Source organism: Mobula hypostoma, chromosome 10, assembly GCF_963921235.1.
Source record: "Mobula hypostoma chromosome 10, sMobHyp1.1, whole genome shotgun sequence".
NCBI lineage: Eukaryota > Metazoa > Chordata > Chondrichthyes > Myliobatiformes > Myliobatidae > Mobula > Mobula hypostoma.
The window spans coordinates 101,124,023-101,145,659 of NC_086106.1; the positions used below are offsets into that span (position 1 = coordinate 101,124,023).

Sequence of the window (21,637 nt, forward strand, 5' to 3'; positions counted from 1 at the left end):
TGCTCTTCAACGCATCCAGTCCATGCCAAAATGTTATTCCGCCAAGTTCCATCGACCCACACCTGGACCATAGCCCTCTATATCCCTCCCATCTATGTACCTATCCAAATTTCTCTTAACTGTTGCAATTGAACCCACATCCACTACTTCTGCTAGCAGGTTGTTCCACATTCATACCACACTCTGAGTGAAGAGGTTCTCCTTAAATATTTCATCTTTCACTCTTAACCTATGACCTCTAGTTCTCATTTTACCCAACTTCAGTGGAAAAGGCCTGCTTGCATTTGCCCTAACTATATACCTTCATCTCTATCAAATCTCCCCTTATTCTCCTACGCTCCAGAGAACAAAGTTTTAATTTATTCAACCTTTCCCTGTAACTCACGTCCTCAAGTCCCAGCAACATCTTTGTAGATTTTCTCTATACTATTTCAACCTTATTGATATCTTTCCTGTAGGTCGGTGACTAGAACTGCACACAATACTCCAAACTTGCCATTTATATTGTAACTTCAACATAACATCCCAATTCCTGTACTCAATGCTTTATGAAGGCCAATTTGCCATGAGTTCTCTTTACAACCCTGTCTATTTATGCTGCCACTTTCAATGAATTATGCATCTGTATTCTAGGTACCTTTGTTCTACTGCATTCCACAGTGCCCCATGTCTAACTCACCGTGTAGGTTCTATCCTAATTTATCCTCCCAAAGTACAATACCTCACACTTGTCTGCATTAAATTTCATCCACCATTTTTCTGCCTATTTTTCCAGTTGGTCCAGATCCTGCTGCAAGTTTTGATAGCCTTCTTTACTGCCCATTACACAATCTGAGTTTCATCCTCATATCTGCTGATTTAGTTTACCATGTTATCAACCAAATCGTTAATATAGATAACAAACAACAACGGACCCAGCACCAATCCCTGTGGCACTCCGCTAGTCACAGACCTCAGGTCAGAGAGGCAACCATCTATCACTCTCTTGCTTCTCCTATGAAACTAATGTCAAATCCAATGTGTTACCTCATCATGAATACCCAATGACTGAAACTTCTTGACTAACTTCCTATGCGGGACCTTGTCAAAGGCCTTGCTAAAAACAACAAGATAGAATTAAGCTATTTGTCCCATCGAGTCTGCTCCACCATTTCACCATGGCTGCTGCATTTCCCTCTCAGCCCCAGTCTCCTGCCTTCTCCCTGTACCCCTTCATGCCTTGACTAATCAAGAATCTATCAACCTCTGCTTTAAATATATCCAATGACTTGGCATCCACAGCTGCCTGTGACAACAAATTCTACAGATTCAAAAAAATTCCTCTGCATTTCCGTTCTAAATGGATGTCTCACTATTCTGAGGCTATGTCCTCTAGTCTTAGTCCATAGGAAACATCCTCTCCACATCCACTCTTTCAAAGCCTTTCAATGCGATTCCCCCCAGCCATTCTTCAGTGAGCACAAGCTAAGAGCCATCAAATGTTCCTCATATGATAAGCCTTTCAATTCCAGAATCATTTATCTCCTCTGAACCCTCTCCAAAGTTATTGCAGAGTCCGTGTAGACAACGTCTACTGCCTTTCCTTCAACATTCCAGGTATCCTCCTCGAAAAACTCTATTAGCTAGACATGACCATGTTGATGATCCTTAATCAAGCCCCGTCTATCCACGTACTTCTATATCCAGTTCCTTATAATACCTTCCAATAGTTTACCCACTACAGATGTCAGCTTCACTGGCCTATAATTTCCTGGCTTATTCTTAAAGTCTTTTTTGGACAACAGAACAACATTAACCTCCAGTCCTCTGGCACCTTACCCATGGCTAAGGAGGTTTTAACTACTTCTGCCAGGGCCCATTCTATATCTGCACTAGCCTCCCACAATTTCTGAAGGGACACCTTGTCAGGTCCTGAGGACTTAACCAACCTAATTTGTCTCAAGACAGCAAGCACCTCCTCTTCTGTAATCCTGATACTGTCCATGGCCTCACTACTGACTTGCCTGAGTTCTCTTGACTCTGTGCCCATCTCCCAAGTAAATATAAATTTGTGGAGAAAGAAAGAGTTAATGTTTTGGGAAAATAGTCTTTCATATGATGAAACATCTGAAGCATTAACTCTGTTTCTCTATCTCCATACAAGCTGCTTGACCTGCTGAGCATCTCCAGTATTTTCAGCTTTTATTTCAGATTCCCAGCAAGTGCAGTTTTCACTTTTTGCTTATTGGAAAAATGTGTGTAATGATATATTTAAAAAAAACAGCAGTCTGGATTGAAAATATTTTTTTATTTGTTTATGTACAAAGCTATTCAAAAAATACTTATCATCCATTACTTAATAAAATCCATGATATAAAAATGAATACACTGTATGTAACCAGTCCAATGGAATGTATTTCCTTACTGATTTTAACAACAATAATCACATAACTATGCAACGAACTATTGTTTAGGTCCTAAAGTACAAGATAGCCAATGAATAAAGGCAAACCCAGGTTATGTGAGACAGAAGGTTTCAGTGCATTTTTTTCTCATTGATCTCAATCAGGACAGAGATTAGCCTGTTAAAAGTGCTCTGAACTTTCCACGTTGGAGAATGAGGCCGATTAAACCAGCCAAGGTTCACAGTCAGAATTATTATCCAATAACTGCTAGACATGAGAATGATTGAGCTCATTTATATCATCTAAGTAGTTAAAGACCTGGCAAAATGAGTAAAATATTTTATTAGAGTTGCTGCTGCCATCCATAGAACTGGATGCCAAGTGTGACTTTAGGAGATAACAGAGGAAAACTAAAAGTACAAATCCAAAGTAACGTCAATTTCACTTGTGATTCTTCTGAAGTTAGTTATTTTTCAAACAGATTTCAGAAAACTTTGAAACCATAATTATTTTGCTACAGATGACATGAAGAGCAAAATATGTCCAGCCAAGTAATCTGATGCATTAAACAAAATAAAAATATATGTTTCATCAAACTTGACATTTTGGGCTAAAACCTATCACTAATAATAAAGAAAGTTTGAAGGGAACTTGATTATTGCTAGATCACTCAAGTTTTATGCAAGTAAAGATTTAGAATCAGTTACAACAATATTATGAAATGGTGGTGCATATGACAAAAACTAAATTTCAGATGTTTCAGTGAGCAGATATCCCAAAGGTCTCATAGCTTTCTAACTATGTACTGTATTGTCATTTCTCAGAATTCCTTACGTTAATATACAAGATACTTAGTCATAAGTACCTGAAGCAACCCCATGACTAATGACATTTTTGTTGGTTATTAGATGTATTAAATATTTTTCTCTCTAGTTAGCAATGTTTCTCAATGAAATTTGAGGCAAAATCATTGTGGAAAACTGCAAGGTTGATATTGGCAGGTTGCTTTAGCTCATGATGCAGTCCTAATTTGTCTTCCATGTATTCACCTCAATTCCTGTGTGACCACATAAGGCCACAGAAATCTAACTCATGTCCTGTCCGTGTGTGTGACATTTGATGAGATGCACCCACATAAAATAATTGAGAGAGATTGACTCTTCACTAAGTCTAGGAGTTGTCATAACCTTAGAGGAATGTCATTAGAACCCTGGACACGGAAATCAAGACAACCTTTAATTTCTTAAATTCAAGGTTTCAAAGGTTTCTAAGGTACATTTAATGTCAGAGAAACGTATACAATATATATCCTGAAATGCTTTTTCTTTGCCATATATTGAGTGAAAGTTTATCTTCGCACTGAGTGCTACTTCTCACAGTAATACTATAATCACCCTGCAAAAAATGTGTTCTTGTATAAAATATGAAATGCTACCAATACTCAGCAAATTAGTAGCACATGTGGAACAGGAGTAGCATTTCACATAAATGATAATTCATTGAAACTGGGATAGCTTTTTAAGAGCAAGGTAGAAATGTAATCTCAAATTTTGCTCAACTACTGCAATAATGTTCCTCAGCATCCACAGCTACTCCCATTTTGAACATATTTGTATAATTAATTATAAGTTTTAAGAGAAAGAAAAGTGGGACAGAGAGGCAAGAACAAGTCCTTTGCTCAGCAATTTTCATCAGTTAATCTCCCCTACCTTCTGCCCCACAGCTAACTTTCTGCTTTTTTCTTTCATCTACTTCCTTGTAATTGAACTAATTTACCACAAAAGCAGTTTCATAATTTCAATATCTTTGGGATTACATTGCTGAAGCTAATTTGCTTCCATTTTCCTGAACAATGTACCGACATACATTTATGGTGAGAGTCATCTGTGATTTTGGATGGCCAAGCTAGTAGCATATGTCATACCTGCATATACATTAATCAGTGGACAATGCTGATTGGCCACCATTTGTTGCAAAATGGGATCCCAGTTATGCAAATGATCACGTGCATTTAACCCACATGGAGAACCCTAAGTTCAGTTAACACTCATTCATTTGCATGCATGTCAGATATGTACGAGAAACAGCTCTCCCACATCACACTACCAATCACTGCATGCTCACTCCAACAGACCTAGACACACTTGGAAACTTCGATTCAAAAATTCAAATACTTGCATACATATATATGATTTGGCAGAACTGGGCTGAATGAGTTACAAGTTAGTCTATGCTGACTGAGTCGGCAAAAAGTGCTGATTTAATCCTTCAAAAGAATGCACTCTGCTCTATTGGCAAATCCACAGATATGGTTATTCCATTTGTTCTTCCAGCCTGCTGCTCTCCAGAAAAGGACAATTGACAAAGTTCACTCTTCACAAGTAGGAGCACTGATGACCTCCTAACTACAGCAGTATGTTGCAAACCGAGCATTTTGTTGGTGCTCTCAGGGAATAACCAGAACAATTAGTTTCCATTAATTCTGTGTGCAGCTTGCACCAGAATGTAGGTCATTTGTCAATAATCCCAATGCATTTTCCTGTGTACATTCTGCCCTTACATAGCTATTGCAAATTCAATGAAAGATAATTAACATGAAATGTTAAACCTGTTTCTTTTTCCACATATGCCAAATGACCTGCTGAATACTTGATAAGATTTTAAGATTCCCAAATTGCACAGCATAATGTTTCCCAAAAAAAGACACATGTCAATCATTTTTTTTAAATACAGATTTTGGTGTTTACTACCAAACTACAGTAGTTGTCTTGGAACAACATTAAATATACAGAAATCCCTTCTCTAACAAGTTTGAAGGCAAAATAAATAAATAACAAAATACTAGGAATCCTCAATTTTATAAACTACTGACGGAGGACAAATACATGCTTCAAACTTATTTTGGAAAGGTTTGAATTACAAATTAGCTGGGCTACAAATTTAACCGAAACAAAAATGCGATATTTTGAACGTTCAATAGCGGAAAATGTCAAAGATCAATGAAAGTGTATCTAAGCTGACTGCTACAATGTATTTTGATTGCAAACACTACTGGCAAATTCAGTCGAAATTCCGGTTGACAATGTAAAAATTTGGGCATCATTCAGTAGGGTGCATCATCTGATAATCTTCATCCTTATCTGCAGAAACAAATGAAATCTCCTGTTAAAAGAACAATTTCATCAAATTAAGCTGCATGTTACTCTTAAATTATTATGAAGTTCAGCTATAGTTTTCATTAGCTTGTTAGTTAGACATAGAAGCTAAGAATATTTCAAAGCTTTGTTCTCTTGGGAAGTTTTGCAGTATCTTGTCAATGGTATATTAATTATTCTTTCGCAAAGAGTACCTATGCTGGATCATGGAAGAAATTAAACACAACACAAGTTTCCATTCTCTATGCTGTGACATCAGCTTTAGAAGTTGCAAAGAATGGCCAGCGCACAAATTATAACAATGGTCACTCACATTATCTACAATTACAATAACAATTTGCATTTATAGATCAAATGCAATATAAGAAGACATCCAAGGCAGCAAAAAATATTTAACAAAACAAAATCTGAACCCTAAATAAAAATATTAGTGATGATAAATACTTGGTGAAATAAGTAAGTTTAAAGGAGGACACTAAACAGCAAAAGATGGTTCAGGGCAGAGATTCTACAGATTAGTAAGATATTGATAAGAAAAGCCTAGGACTCAAGGGGTGCATAAGGCTTTCTAGAAACAGTAGTGAGCAGGGTTTGGCACCAGAATTTTCTGTTTCCCTGAAGGCGGAAGACTTTCTGCCCACAAGTGAAAAACAAGGTGTGACCAGTCAAGAGGGCTCCCTCTGCTGCAAGTTCCAGGTTTTACAGTTCACTAAAGAATCATCACAATGGGATGAAATCTCTTTGCAGTTTGAGGGAAGGGTGAACTTTCTTGTTCCTGATAGTGACCATTGTCCCATTTGCCTTTGATGTCCATTGAAGGTCAGTTTTCAAAGCACATTGAGATTGGTTGGGTAATAAGGAGACAGGTCTTGGCATGTCATAACATCAATTGATCATAACCTCAATGCCCTAATAATATACACAGAGAGAAATTTTACAGCTTCAAAATATATCACACTTCAAAATCCACTCAAACTTCAATGGTTTCAGCAAATCTGGTCAGTACAGCAGGATAAAAGGAAAATGTTGAAATAAGACACATTTTAGCGTCAAACATGCAAAGGAATGGATAAGAAGAGCATTACTTCTAAACACACATACTTCCGTTCAGTAAAGAACATTTGATACCTTTTTGCTTGTACACTGGGTATAATAAGGGTATTGCTAAGCCTTGATCTTCCTTTTGGTAGGCAGAAATTAAGTTCTTCACCTTACGAAACAACCTCCGATTGACTCCAGGTGCCGTCTGTGAAGAAAAGAAAAAAATAAATCAGAACAAAAAGATAATTTAGCATGCTGAATTAAGTCTTGATATCAGATTAGACCCATCTTAATTCCTCAACTCACTAAAGATCCAATATTAATGACAACCATTTTTAAGCAACACACAAAAACTGCTGGAGAAATTCAGCAGGTCTGGCAGCATCTCTGGAAATTAATAGATAGTTGACGTTTCAGACCAAAGCCCTTCTTCAGGACTGAGGAGGAAGGGGGAAGGTGCAGAATAGAAATGTGGGGGGAAGGGGAAGGAGATTAGCTGGAAGGTGATAGGTGAAGTCAGGAGGGTGGGAAAGGTCAAGGCGGGAGAAGAAAGAATCTGATAGGGGAGGAGAGTGAACCATAGGAGAAAAGGAAGGGGTCCAGTGGGAAGTAATAAGCAGGTGAGAAGAGGTAAAACGGTCAAAGTGGGAACAGAGGAAGGTGGAGGGTGGAGTTATATCCCTATCAAGCCAGGCATTTCACAAAATTGTGACCTGCTACCCAAAACATCAACGACCCCTTCAATCCGTCCAACATGGACCCCTCTCATTCATCCCACAGTCTTTTTGACCTCCCACCATCAGGCAAAAAGTACCTCAGTATAAGAAGAAGGACTGTTAGGCTGGGTAACAGCTTCTTCCCTCAGGCTGTGAGACTTCTGAACACCCTGCTACCACCCAGTACACATTATTTATTACAGCATCAGTAGCAGAAATAGTGTTGTATATTTAACTATATGTCATTTATGTGCTTTATGTCAACTTGTACATCCACAGAATATTTTATTTTTATCTGTTAATATTATTCTACACACTGCATGTGATCTATGTACTGTGTACCTTGTACCTTGGTCCTTGAGGTACATTGATTCATTTAGCTGTATACATGAGTACAGTTGAATGATGGAAAAAACCTGAACTTGAACTTGAATGTTCAGGAAGTTAATACAAACTGTGAGCGATTCATTTCAAGATTCAAGATTGTTTGATGTCATTTCCCATATGCAAGTGCGGAGGGGAACAAAATAATTGTTACTCCCGATCTGACGAAACACAAAAAAAAGGATAAAGAACGCAATAATGATAATGTAAATAAAACAGAATAAATGTAAATACATTAGATGTCTTACATGCATAGATAGATTTTATGTTTGTAAAGTGACACAAGGCAGTATTGTGACTGATGGGAAACAATAAAGTAGTGGTGGAGTTAGTGGGTGGAGATATTGATCAGCCTTTCTGTTTCAGTAAAGTAACTGTTTTTGAGTCTGGTGGTCCTGGCGTGAACACTACATGGCCTCCTACCTGATATATATATTTCCTGCATATATAATTCCAAAACCCTATTAACCTCTGGGTAATAAAGATGGAAGTGGAATATTTTGGCAAGTATATTTTTTTCAATACAGTTGAAATGGAAAAGTTACAAGTTTAGAACAAACAGAACAAGGAATGTAGAGCATGAGAACGTCTGTAGATGCTGGAAGTCCAAAGCAACACACAAAAAATGCTGGAGAAACTCAGCAAGTCAGGCAGCATCCATGGAAATGAACAGTTAGTCGACGATTCAGACTGAAACCCTTCTTGAGGAATATGGAAATAACAGCAGATGTATGTTTATGGAAAGATACTACAATCAGTAAGAATATGCTGACAGCAATGACCAATAACTGACAAATTGTTTTATCAGTTGGTGAACATAGTTTTATTTATAAAAAAATAAGGAACTGAAACCATTGCATAAGTCAACTGAAATAGTTAAATCTGAATATGTATTTTGGAGAATACTATTAAAGGATGAAAAGGTTGAAAAGGAGGTAGAGGCTAGGGAGAAGATTCGTTTTATGTGGAACATAAATATGGGCACAGACCAGATAAAATGTAACCTGCTCATGGGGTGTAAAGCCAACACAAAAAGCAATGAGACGGCTTTGGCCAGCTTTATATTCAGAACTCAATAAGAGCTAAGCAGGCAACAACTTCCACCAACCCATTATTTAGCATCTTATTTATTGCGTTGAAATTCCCCACTGTCCTACTCTGCAGAGCATGTTAAATGATCTTGCCCTCTACCGCATCTACTTTCAGAATATAAATATGCTGCAGTATAATGAGAAGATAAATAGGACTGATTACGAGAAATTGTGAAATCAAGGAATAAATTACTGAGATAAAGTTGAATTAAAGAGTGTAGATACATGTTTTATTACAGTAATGAATTGCAAAGTTGCTGAAGATAAACTTCAAATGATGATAAGGTCTGAATCTCAGTCTATCTTTACAAAACAACTCAGAATATTAATTCTATTTTTTCATTCCAGTATATTACCAGAGGCAATAGAAATGATCTGAGAACTGTGTCCAAATAGAGCATGCAAAAATTAATAAAATATTTTCTTGTTTCTAAACTCAATTCACTTTTTTTTGGACCAACTTTGCTGGGCAGTTCTGAGGCGGCGTTCTAAGCATTCAAGCAAGAAGATACTGGTGCATTGCACTGAGGAGTCCACCTCAATGGTACAATGCCAATCAGACAAGGTGCAGAATTAGAGATCCTTTTAAACCAGTGCAGATGTTCAGCTCAGATGAGGAAATAAAAGCCTCAACGTAAGTCAAAAGTCACAAGGTAACATTGTAGTTCTATAAACATCTGGTTAGAACACTCTTTGAGTACTGTGTTCAGTTCTGGTTGCCTTATTATAGGAAGGATGTGGAAACTTTAGAGAGGGTGCAGAGATTTATCTGGATGCTGCCTCAATTAGGGAACATGTCTTGTGAAGAGATGTTGAGCAAGCTAAGCCTTTTCCCTTTGGAGTGAAGTGGGATGAGAGGCAATTCGGTGGAGGTATATTAGTTGAAAGAGCCACAGATAGTGTGGACAGTCAGTGCCCTTTTTTTCCTAGGACAGCAAAGGCATCCTTTTAAGAGGAGTGACGCAGGAAAGTATAGGGCCAATGTCAGAGGTAGGGCTTTTATACAGGGAGTGATAAGTGCCAAGGGTCATGATAGAGGCTGATATATTAAGGGCTCTTCCCACATGGATGAAAGGAAAGCAGAGGGTTATGGCCTATGTTGGAAGCAAAGGTTAGATTGATCAAGTAGTAGGTTAGAAGTCTGGCTCAACATTGTGGGTCAAAGGGCCTGAACAGTTCTACTATATATTCTATGTTCGAATTTGGAAGATTTTAAATATATAAGGTGGCATCTATCTCTTTACTTTATGTAATTTATCATCTAAGGTTCTCCAGTGAGCTGTCTAGAGCATCGTTGGTTGCAATGAGCGACAGCGGGAAGTTTTGCAACAGAATAACAATATCGCCTTGCATTTATGCGACGCTGTTATGTCCAGCTGGCACCGATCTAACAAAGCCGCTGTTAAGAAGGCTGGGTAAGAGTTTGCTTGGTTTTACAGTGGGGTATTGTCAGAAAACTAGACGACTGAAGTTCACTAGTGTTTCAACCATTGCCAGTGTCATCTCATGTTCCCACCCCCCTGAGAGAAAATACTGTAAACTTCCATGACAATGGGACTTTTGAAAACAAAATAATGTGTGAACCAACTTTAGAAATACTTCCATTTGATGAAATGGCAGTAATGTTCCTTCGTATTTTTACAGCTGTACCCATTGTTAAAATCTGTGATGCATTTTTAAAGCACATGTATTGATCAAGGATAGCAGTGGCTAGTATCCTTGATCAATGCTTGAGCTTTGGAAATGCATCCACAGATTTTAACAAAGACACATAAAAAAAGCAAAATACTAGACGCTGAAAATCCAAAATAAATTCAAAGATGCTGGAAGTACAGCAGGTCAACCAGCACCAAGGGAAAATTGGCAGCCAATGTTTTAGGTAAAAACACTTCATTTGAGCAGAAAATGAGAAGTGGATAGACATTCTAATAGCCTGAAGAGAAAGCAAAGCCCTATCTTGTAAACAGTATGTAAAGAACTAACCAATAAATACTCGTACCAAGAAATGATATAAAAGATCACCTCAGTCAATTTAAACGAAGCTACATGTGAAACAGAAGATATTACACCTCAAAGAAAGCAGAAAAGATGATGGTGGGAAATTGCAGCAGTCCACCAGCTCTTTCCAAAAGAGAAAAATATATCAACATTAAACAAACTAATTCCTTCTTCACAGGAACCTCAAAGGGAAGAAACGCTTTCTGGTATCTTTCCTTATGCTCTAGGTAAAAATTATGAATTGACAACTCCTCATCAATGCCTTCCCAGCCAGAGGAAAATTTCTTTCTCAACTCATCCTTCAAAATACATCATTACATTAAAAGCAGTTGTTAGGTCACCCTTAGTCTTTGGTGCTCCTGTGAAATACGTTCAAGTCCAGCAGCACAACCTTCTCTAGACAAGAAAAAAGCGATCTACAGAAGGCAAGCCCCTGGCCGGCTGGTGATGTGGTGGCATCAGCGCCGGACTTCGGAGCGAAGGCTTCCAAGTTCAAATCCAGCTGGTTCCCTCGCACACTTTCCATTTGTGCTGAGTTGCGCATCAAGCTAGCAACTCGGCCTCCTAAAAGTAAGAAATCCTGCTAAAAAAAAATGCCATCATGACAACGTCCCGATGACTCCACTCGGAGTTAAGGGCTTTCTTCTTCTTCTTCAGAAGGCAAGCCCCACAAGGGTTAGCCAATCCCTCTCTGTAAAACCACAACTAACCACCATAAACCTTGTCATGTTCATAGTCTGAAACCCTAAGCATGCATACATAATGCCTTTGTGAGTACTTTGAAAGGAAATGGAAACAGTGAAGTAAATGTTGATATTAAAAACCAAATTTCTCTTACTTCAACAGTCCATGAATCTGTCGGAGTCTTAAAAACACGGTATGTATAAACTAATCCAGAGCACCTGGCAAATAGAAAGCATGGTTTTAGTGACCACAATTTGTAGTTGTTTACAATTCAAAACAGATATTACACATTAAATTCCACATTTTATCAGATATTATGCGAAGTTCCTGTTAAAGAGAATATTGTCTGTGGGAAAAAAAGCAGCTTGGCTTAAATTTACTTTTAAAAGACCCAGGAGCACAGTGATCTTTTGCTGTGAGGTTGGCAGGAAAGCAATGCCAGGTTACACCGTGTAACAAAAACGCGAGGAAATCTGCAGATGCTGGAAATCCAAAGCATCACACACACAAGATGCTGGAGGAACTCAGCAGGCCAGGCAGCATCTGTGAAGGGAGGGAAATCGGCAGCCGAACTTTTGAGTCAAACCTCTTTATTTGGACTGGAAAAAGTTGTAAGGGGTAAGGGGCAAGGGTGGGGTAAGTGCTGGCAAGTGATAGGCGGATGCAGGTGAGGAAGAGTGACTGGCAAGTAGATGAAGCAAGAGTGGAAATAACAACAGAGTCTGAGGGTGCTGGGTGGAGATAACAGAGACCACAGATGATGAAATCTGATAGGGGAGCGTGGGAGCATCGGCTGGAGGGCACTCAGTGAGAGGAAAATGTGGGTCAGCAGCAGATGGAGAGGTGGAAGATGGGAAAGAAAGTGGGTGATGGAGGCACAGGTTGGGTGTTGAGTATGAGTAGGAGGAATAGAGATAAAGGGACAAGAGGAGCAACTTCCCTCACTCCCCTCCAGGCCATCAGGTGGTAAACATAAAGCAGAAAATCAGGTGCTGGTCCTCTAGTGTGTAAATGACCTAGAGGTGAATTTTAAGCACGACACTTGGTGGTGTTGGAATCTAGTAAAAATTAATAGTCTAAAAATTCTATGAGAAAATTCTCTATCCCATAGATTGAGATTTTTTAAAAAATCAGTAAAAGATTGGTAATAAAAATAATCAGTGCCATCCATCAGTGAATCTCTACCTCCCTCAGTTTGAACATTATTTTTCTGTACCCAACCAATCTGTCACCTCAGTGTTGTCCTTCAACGACAGTGTTAAGAGTGTGTATGATAAAGTATTTCAAAAGTGCCAGGATCCTGAAGAAATACCAGATTAATACCATTCACAAACCCATAAGGAAGCCCAAATCACAGCTTATGCACGTCAAAGATGGCCTGGGACTCAGAATGGCTGGCGTTTACAGGATTCCCTGAGAATGTGGAGCGACATATATTGGCCAGATGGGGTGCACAGTGGAAACTCGGATCAAAGAGCCAAGGAGCACGGGAGGTGTATCCGTTTGGTTTACCCAGCCAAATCAGCGGTAGCAGAACATCGCATTAGCAATGGCCATAGGATTGACTTTGACTGCACAAAACTACTGTTGGTACCGCCTGGTGAAGGAAGCAATTGAAATAAAACTAGAGAAAGATAATTTTAAGGAAGGTGAAGGTCTCACTCCAAGTAAGAATGTGGAATTCAATTGCAAACATGGTGAGACAGCAGAAACCTGATTGGATGAGGGGGGAGGGGGATGTCAACTCAGACCATGAGAGGCCTGCGTCGGGCATTGGATGAGGGTTAACCAAACAGGAGGGACAGATGACATGGGTATATATACCACCGGACTAGACATACCTAAGCATGGCAGAGTTTGTCACTGAAACATCAGTTAAAATCGATACCTGTACCCGATTGGAAGCCTGAAAAGGGTTTATTCATCATAAACGACAGGAAAGCACTAGATCCTTTTTCATTGTAATCTTGCTCAGCTCTGGGAAATATCCATTTTCACATTTTCACATAAATTACTGGGCAACGATTTACTAATTCTAAGATTGTTTGTTTTATTTTATAAAGCAGAAGCTATGGTTTGTTTATTTTTGCAATTTTGCATCTGAAAATATTTACAAAATCGTAGAACTATTTCAACGTAAAAGGAGAGCATCCAGCCCAGAAGGATTGCACTGGCTCATTGTACAGCTGTCTATTCTGTCCTATTTCCCCCAGATGTCTCCCCACGGTCTTGCAAATCATTTTCCCTCTAGTGCCTGTTTCCCTTTTGACAGCCCTGGCAACCTTTATATCCTCCATGCTAACAGTGAGTCAGTTACAGGTCATTACCATTCTCCAGAAAATAAATTCTGCCTGGCACTTGGAAATACTTCCCCAATTCTTGAAATGACCAATACTACAAATGACTTCTCAGTCTATTCTCTCTAAATCTGTCATGATCTCACACATATCTATCAAATCTCCAATCAAACTTCCTTGCTCCAAGGAGAACTCCAGCCTGTTCAACTGACTTCACACCACAAATCCCGGTCTGCAGAACTATTCTGGTAAATGTCTTGTGTGCCATGTCCAAGATTTTCACATCAGTTCAATTTCAAAGTACATTTATGTAACACTCTGGTTAAGATTTTTTTTACTGCTATGCTGTAGGTATTTAATTTTAGCAGTTCTGTAAGAGCAGTCTGTTCTACTTTCAGCCTGTTTGGGTTTGAGCTGCGATAACGGGCTTTGTTGTTCAGCTTAGGAATGTGGAGTTAGCCAATCAGGATGGTGGAATTCTAGAGAAGGTTCTAGAGAACGCTGGGCCGAGAGGTCTTTGTGAGTGAAACTGGAATGGGTCCAGGTCTTTTTGGCGGGAGCCAGGAGAAGACAGGAGGGAAGATGGCTGAGGATGCCATCCCTTTGCATAAGGTGCTTTGTGCAGATGAATGGCTTCAAGAAGGAAGGACCAACACTCACATGTGAGAGCCGGTTTGTTCGAGATGGATTTTGATTGACACTCAGAAGGTGGCGTGGGCTTTTACACAGACCAAGGGTCCAGTGCGTGAGTTACAGACAATTACAAAATGAGCTCCAACATATGTGCACATTTGACTGTTTTAATTATAATAGGCCCTTTTTGATTTTTCTTCTTTCTTTTTTTTAGTAACACTTTAGTTAAGTTAATATTCATAAATATACTTTCTTTATAACTGAATGCAGTGTACTGTCTGTCATTTCTTGCCAATAGGCGATTTCAAGGAGGCAGTAAATCGCACAGCATTCACACAAACTGGGGTCTGGGGAGGTGAGACATCCCAAACTCACAGGTTTGGTGTGACCCAAGCCATATACACCCTAGACGTACGGAGCCTGAGAAAGGTGGGGTTCCCGCCACGGAGTCCAGTAGCTGTTAGTGATGGGCTAAGAAACCGCATTTCTAGAGACGGTCAGTAAAAAGGGGTTTCAGTTTTTAATCAGAGAATGTATAAATAATTTGTTTGCTTACAGGTAGCCACAAAACAAGAAACAAAAAAAAAAATTAAAGAAAAAAATAAAAGGCCGATGCCCAAAGCGCAACAGAAAGGAAAAAAGACACAAAAATTCCTAATCAAATTGAGTCCTCAGATTCAAAACACAAGCAGCCCAAAGTAGAATTAAACCTCACTTATAAATTCATCATATTAGTGGTCACGGAGCAAAGCAGCCCGGTAGTCTTCATAGGATCAGCGCTACGGAGAGAAGAATGACCATCGCAGAGCATGAGCGAAATCGGCTCTCGCCTCAGATCCCGACACCCTGTCTTTTCAGAGTATCTGGGCCAGTGTTTAAATTGACTATACAATGGAACAGCAAAAGGAGCAGTTGAACAGGTGTACCTAATAAAGTGACCACTGAGTGTAGGCCATAATTTTTTTTTTGTTTTGCGGCAACAATATAGTACAAAACGTAAAGATTACCATAAGTTACAATAATAAATCAATAGGGTAAAAAGACAAGTAATGAGATAGTGTGCATTTGTTTAAGGACTGTTCAAAAATCTGATGGCAGAACGGAAGAAACTGTTCCTAAAAGTCTTCAAGCTCCTGTACTTCCCCTCCCACCACACCCCCCCCCCAATGCAAGTAATACTAGGATGTGTTCTGGATGCTGAGAGTCTTTAATGATCGATGCTGTCTTCTCGCAGATGTCCTCAAGGCTCATGAAGATGGCACTGGAAAGTTTCTATGTGCAGTTCAAAAGGAAATGATCAAATGCACCAATTTACGAATATTACAGCTGAAACCTGAAGGCAATGACTGCAGTAAGTAACATTGCTTCAAGTCATTTAAGAGAAATAGTGATTTTCAGACGTGACAGATTTGGGACCCCATAACAGCCAGGGAGTGAGTGCAACAGTGGGAAGTTCATATAATGTCTGGATTGTCTCAGGAAACATGGGTGCTGTGGAGAACTGTAGATAAAACTGAAATGCAGGACCCTAAAGATTCCCTCTTCCATTCTCCTGGCTAATGTACAGTCTCTGGAAAATAAAAGTGAGGATCTCAGAGCAAGACTACAGTGCTATAGGGACATATCTTGATGTAATTTACAGTATGGGGGGGTCTAAATTTTATTGTAAATAAAACTTAGAGTTTACCTTCTTGAAAGTTTGAATAAGTATGCGATGCACTTACACATTGTCAATAAATCCCTAAACATTTAAAAAGGTTAAAAGCAGCGCAAAATCCAGTTAAACTATTGCTGTAAAATCAAATGCTTGAATGGTTCTTAAATAAGATGTTAGCACAGCTCATGATGCTTATGATGGTCAAATGATCCAGCTGGCAAAATAGAAATGCAGATCATTCTGAGAACCTGTCAGATTAGGTCATAGTCTGTATCAGAAATCCAGTATGCAGTCACACCCCTACATATATTAACTGGCAATGCGAAACACCATTGGCTGATCTGCATGATGGTTGTCCATCATGTCTGACGATGACGGTCGTTCTTGTGAAGTTCACCTGTTATGGACCCAAAGGAGTTTGGACAGTCAAAATCTTGAGTGGCAGAACTGTCCTGGGTCAGCCGGGGTGATTACTACTGCAGCTTTCTGTCGCCCTCGGGCAGCCAACAGGTCTGCATGATGCCTCTGCTCAAAGTGGTTGTGGGTGAGTATGACCGAGACATGTCATGCAGTCCATTCTTGTGTGCACTGCTCCAGCTGCTTTGGAGTAAGTTAGCTTTCGCACAATCTTTGAACCTCTTGTGAGGCCTACCTTGGTCCCTCTTGCCCAGAGACAGAACACCATACAGTAGCTGTTTGAGGATTGAGGATTCTGGACACCACCCCCCCCCCCAATGTATGTGACATGTCCTGTCCATTGAAGCTGGGATCATGGCCTTATTGCTCAGGGTCTCTGCTCTGTGGAGGACTTCCAGGTATGTAACTGCAAAGTCTTACAATAATCTGCAATCTGAATTAATATCTCCACAACAAAAGAGAAAGAAACAAGAACAAAATCAATTCTGTTTAAAGAAAAATGTCAGGTTATCTAACATACTGAAAATTTTCAAATAGCCTTCTCAAAAAAAAACAAGTCATCTGAGTAATAGCCGTGTTATTTGTGAGTCTGTACCTAGAAAAGTTTATGAACAGAAAATCTTAACAATACATCTCCATCTAAAGAAAATGTCACCCCACCTTCTGTAACCAAAATCTGTGGTCAGTAACAAAGGAATGCCTCTCACTATTCATTCCACATACACCTGCCCACAAATGTTTTGTGGGTTTTTGAACAGAAGCTTATTGCTGCTGAAGATACTTAAGTTCGCAATGGCTTCTACCGACGACAATGGCTTTTAGATAAGCTCCTATGACAACAGGAAACACTAATACAAGAAGTACTAATTAGTAAAGTTGAGGTAAAAACATGTAACTGGAGCTACATTCAGTTGCCACTTTATTAGGTACATCTGTTTATTAATCCAAATATCTAATCAGCCAATTGTGTGGCAGCAACTCAATGTATAAGAGCATGCAGACATTGTCAAGAGGTTCAGTTTGCGGACCAAACACTTGATTGGGGAAAAAAATATGATTTAAGTGAAGTACCTCAAAAACTGCTGATCTCCTGAGATTTTCATGCACAACGGTTTCTAGAGTTTACAGTGAATGGTGTGAGAAACAAAAAAAAACATGCAGTGAGCAGCAGTTCTGCGGGCAAAATCACCTTGTTAATGAGAGTGGTGAGAAGTGAATGGCCAGACTGATTCAAGCTAACAGGAAGGCAACAGAAATTCAAATAACCACACATTATAATGGCGGCGTGCAGAGGAGTATCTCTAAACACACAACATGTCGGCTGCAGCAGCAGAAGGCCACGAAGATACAATCAGTGGCCTTTCAAGAGGAAATGAGTAAAGTGACCAATGAGTGTAAATAATAAGAAGCAAACAACACTGTAAGTGGAAGGGCGTATCTGGCGGTTCAGACTGAGCCAACAAAAGTTTGTTCAAGGGCTTGCCACTATAAAACTTCTAATGCGTGGTGATCAAGTTATCACAAACTATCACAGCCCTTACGTCTCTAATGCAATCAGAAGCTTTCCTTCCGAGACGAAAGCCTGCAGAATGGAGACTGTAGAAGGGTGAATCGGGTCATCAATCAGAGGGAATGGGACCTACAGCCTTCTTCAGATCTTCTGGAGAGAAGGAGGGTTTGTGCTCCACTACTAGAGTACGGATATGAAGAACAGGCAGAAGATCAGCTCAGCATGGAGAGCGGCAACTGACAGACTGGCAGTCGGTGTTAGTGTACCATGAAGGCTGAGAGTTAAGATAGAAATTGGAAGTGAGAACTTGGAAATCAGCCTGCTGGTATTGAGAGTGCAAAGGAGTGGGGTTAAAATCCACTTTTGTCCAGTCTCAGATCTGAGTTGAATTCGACTTAAAGATGTTTAGATGCTGACACTTCATCAAATTAGAATATTTGTGAATATTATCACAGCTTTCTGTAATAATATTAGGGAAGGGTTGCAGGATAACTAATGGATGTGTAGCCAAGGTGTCTTCAAGTTATTGTATCAATGCCTGTTTCACTACACCCTCTGAGCTTGAATACATGTGAATATTGTGGTTTAGCTGTGACAGTGGAGTGGGGGAGTAGGAGCGGAAACCAAAGACTTGGAACCAAATGCAACTCATACATAACCCATTCCAGGTCATGGCACTTTCCTACTTAACAGCAGAAGATGCATCAAATGCCTTTTTTTCCCTCAACTGTCCATACATTCTGTTTTAACAGAACCATCTTGTATTTAAACCTTGTTGTGAATGTCAAACATTTTCTTAAGAAATAGCAAATTATCCCATTTTTCCGATTCCTAACGTCAATAGCATTTCAAAATAAAGCATAATCCAACATAGCCAAAATGTCTGCAATTCTCTGTAACTTTTTGCAGTAAAACATGGTGGTTTGAACAGCCGGATCATTTGCAAGCATCATGGCAGATGCAATTTAATGTGGATAAATGTGAAGTTATCCACTTTGGTGGCAAAAATAGGAAAACAGATTATTATCTGAATGGTGGCCGATTAGGAAAAGGGGAGGTGCAACGAGACCTGGGTGTCATTATACACCAGTCATTGAAAGTGGGCATGCAGGTACAGCAGGCGGTGAAAAAGGCGAACGGTATGCTGGCATTTATAGCGAGAGGATTCGAGTACAGGAGCAGGGAGGTACTACTGCAGTTGTACAAGGCCTTGGTGAGACCACACCTGGAGTATTGTGTGCAGTTTTGGTCCCCTAATCTGAGGAAAGACATCTTTGCCATAGAGGGAGTACAAAGAAGGTTCACCAGATTGATTCCTGGGATGGCAGGTCTTTCATATGAAGAAAGACTGGATGAACTGGGCTTGTACTCGTTGGAATTTAGAAGATTGAGGGGGGATCTGATTGAAACGTATAAGATCCTAAAGGGATTGGACAGGCTAGATGCGGGAAGATTGTTCCCGATGTTGGGGAGGTCTAGAACGAGGGGTCACAGTTTGAGGATAGAGGGGAAGCCTTTTAGGACCGAGGTTAGGAAAAACTTCTTCACACAGAGAGTGGTGAATCTGTGGAATTCTCTGCCACAGCAAACTGTTGAGGCCAGTTCATTAGCTATGTTTAAAAGGAAGTTAGATATGGCCCTTGTGGCTACAGGGGTCAGGGGGTATGAAGGGAAGGCTGGGTTCTGAGTTGGATGATCAGCCATGATCATAATAAATGGCGGTGCAGGCTCGAAGGGCCGAATGGCCTACTCCTGCACCTATTTTCTATGTTTCTATGTTTCTATCCTGATTTCCCATCAAAGAAGAAGAAAAGTTCTGGTCTACATAGGAAGGAAATCGAGATACTCAATCTTTGCGAAAAGATGGAAGTCACTAGGAAGTCAAACCATTGTGCAACCATGAATACTTATTTCTGGTCAGATTGTATAAGCCTATTTACATCTATCTCTATAACCACTCTGTTTAATTATACTTCATTTTATGTTTTTTTTCTTGTGGATGCTGCTTATGTAATGTTATAGAAACATAGAAACATAGAAAATAGGTGCAGGAGTAGGCCATTCGGCCCTTCGAGCCTGCACCGCCATTTATTATGATCATGGCTGATCATCCAACGCAGAACCCCGCCCCAGCCTTCCCTCTATACCCCCTGACCCCCGTAGCCACAAGGGCCATATCTAACTCCCTCATGTGCCTGAGTTGCTGCTGGAAGTATGTTTTCTGTGCTTACATGTACTTCTGCATATGATAATGAACCAGACCTCAACTTTGAATCCACTAATTAGATGGATCTATAAACATTGGAATCAACTGTGCAAACATTGCCTCACATAGTCAGAGGTGTCTCCTTTGTCACAACCATTGCTCCCTCATCCTCTTTGCAAGTAACTTCTTTTCTATCTTTTTTAGCTCTAATGAAGGGTCCCAGACTCAAATTTTTAATCCTGTTTCTCTTTCCAAAGATGCTGTTTAACCTGTACAGTGTTTCTGGCATTTTCTCTTTTAGTTTGAAGTTACTATATAACCGATAGTTTCTGTTGTTCTAGTGCTGCCGCAATAAACATATAGAGAACTCCCCCTTCCCCTCCCACTTTCAAGCCTCTTACTATCTCTTCTTTCAGTTAGTCCTGACGAAGGGTCCCGGCCCAAAACATCGACTGTACCTCTTCCTATAGATGCTGCCTGGCCTGCTGCATTCCACCAGCATTTTGTGTGTATTGCTTGAATTTCCAGCATCTGCAGATTTCCTCCTGTTTGCAATATTGAGAACAAACTTGAGTTTGAGCAATTGGAAATCATTTAACTGCAGTCTGTCCTGGGGGAACAAATAAGTCAATTTTTACCATGTCCATAAGTTGATTTTGTCCAGAAGTCAGAAAATATACAAAAATGGTAGTTATATCTTCTCAGTATTATAGTGCATGGCATCAAAACTACAAAAGACCTACAAGAACAGCTAGCAAAAGTGGAGCGAGAAAGGAAGCTAGGGCTGCTGTTCATTAGAATAAATTTCTGTATGTAAATTGGACTTTTGAGTTTAACAATGTCATGGGAGCGATTGACTATAAATTCGATGTTTGTAACCCGGGGTGGCCTGTATGGTTAAAGAAAATCACTTCTATGTTGTGTCAAATAAAAGACTTGGAACCAAATGCAACTCATACATAACCCATTCCAGGTCATGGCACTTTCCTACTTAACAGCAGAAGATGCATCAAATGCCTTTTTTTCCCTCAACTGTCCATACATTCTGTTTTAACAGAACCATCTTGTATTTAAACCTTGTTGTGAATGTCAAACATTTTCTTAAGAAGTAGCAAATTATCCCATTTTTCCGATTCCTAACATCAATAGCATTTCAAAATAAAGCATAATCCAACATAGTTATGACTCAATGACTATGTTCTTGAAATTAAATTTGCGGCATAAATGGGTATATAGGATTCTGCAATGCCTCATGAAGATTTGTGGTGGGGAGGGCTCAAGGGTGAGAAGGGGGTCAGAATTTGGAATGGGAAGTTGGGGTGGAGCCCTCAAAGTGAAGGGATTTCTGGGGCATGGAGTGTTTGAGGGTCAAAAGCAGAGTAGGTGAAGGGTTGGGGAAATGGAGAGAGAGGCACCTGGGCCTGATCCCATGGTTATACATCTGTAAATGACAGAGCAAAGTAC

The 21,637-nt window shown here is 39.7% G+C and overlaps 1 protein-coding gene across 1 annotated transcript in view; it reads right to left on the reverse strand.

Moving 5' to 3' along the window:
• Nucleotides 1-2,311: 2,311 nt before the first annotated feature.
• LOC134353070 (SH2 domain-containing protein 1A-like) overlaps nt 2,312-21,637 on the reverse strand; it is a 42,612-nt gene continuing 23,286 nt past the window's right edge. Inside the window, exons 2-4 of the mRNA XM_063060941.1 lie at nt 11,608-11,671; nt 6,668-6,785; nt 2,312-5,524 (exon numbers count right to left, since the gene is read on the reverse strand). Of these exons, the coding sequence (XP_062917011.1) occupies nt 5,484-5,524; nt 6,668-6,785; nt 11,608-11,671 (223 nt within the window). The 3' untranslated portion in view covers nt 2,312-5,483. The remainder of the gene's footprint in view (nt 5,525-6,667; nt 6,786-11,607; nt 11,672-21,637) is intronic.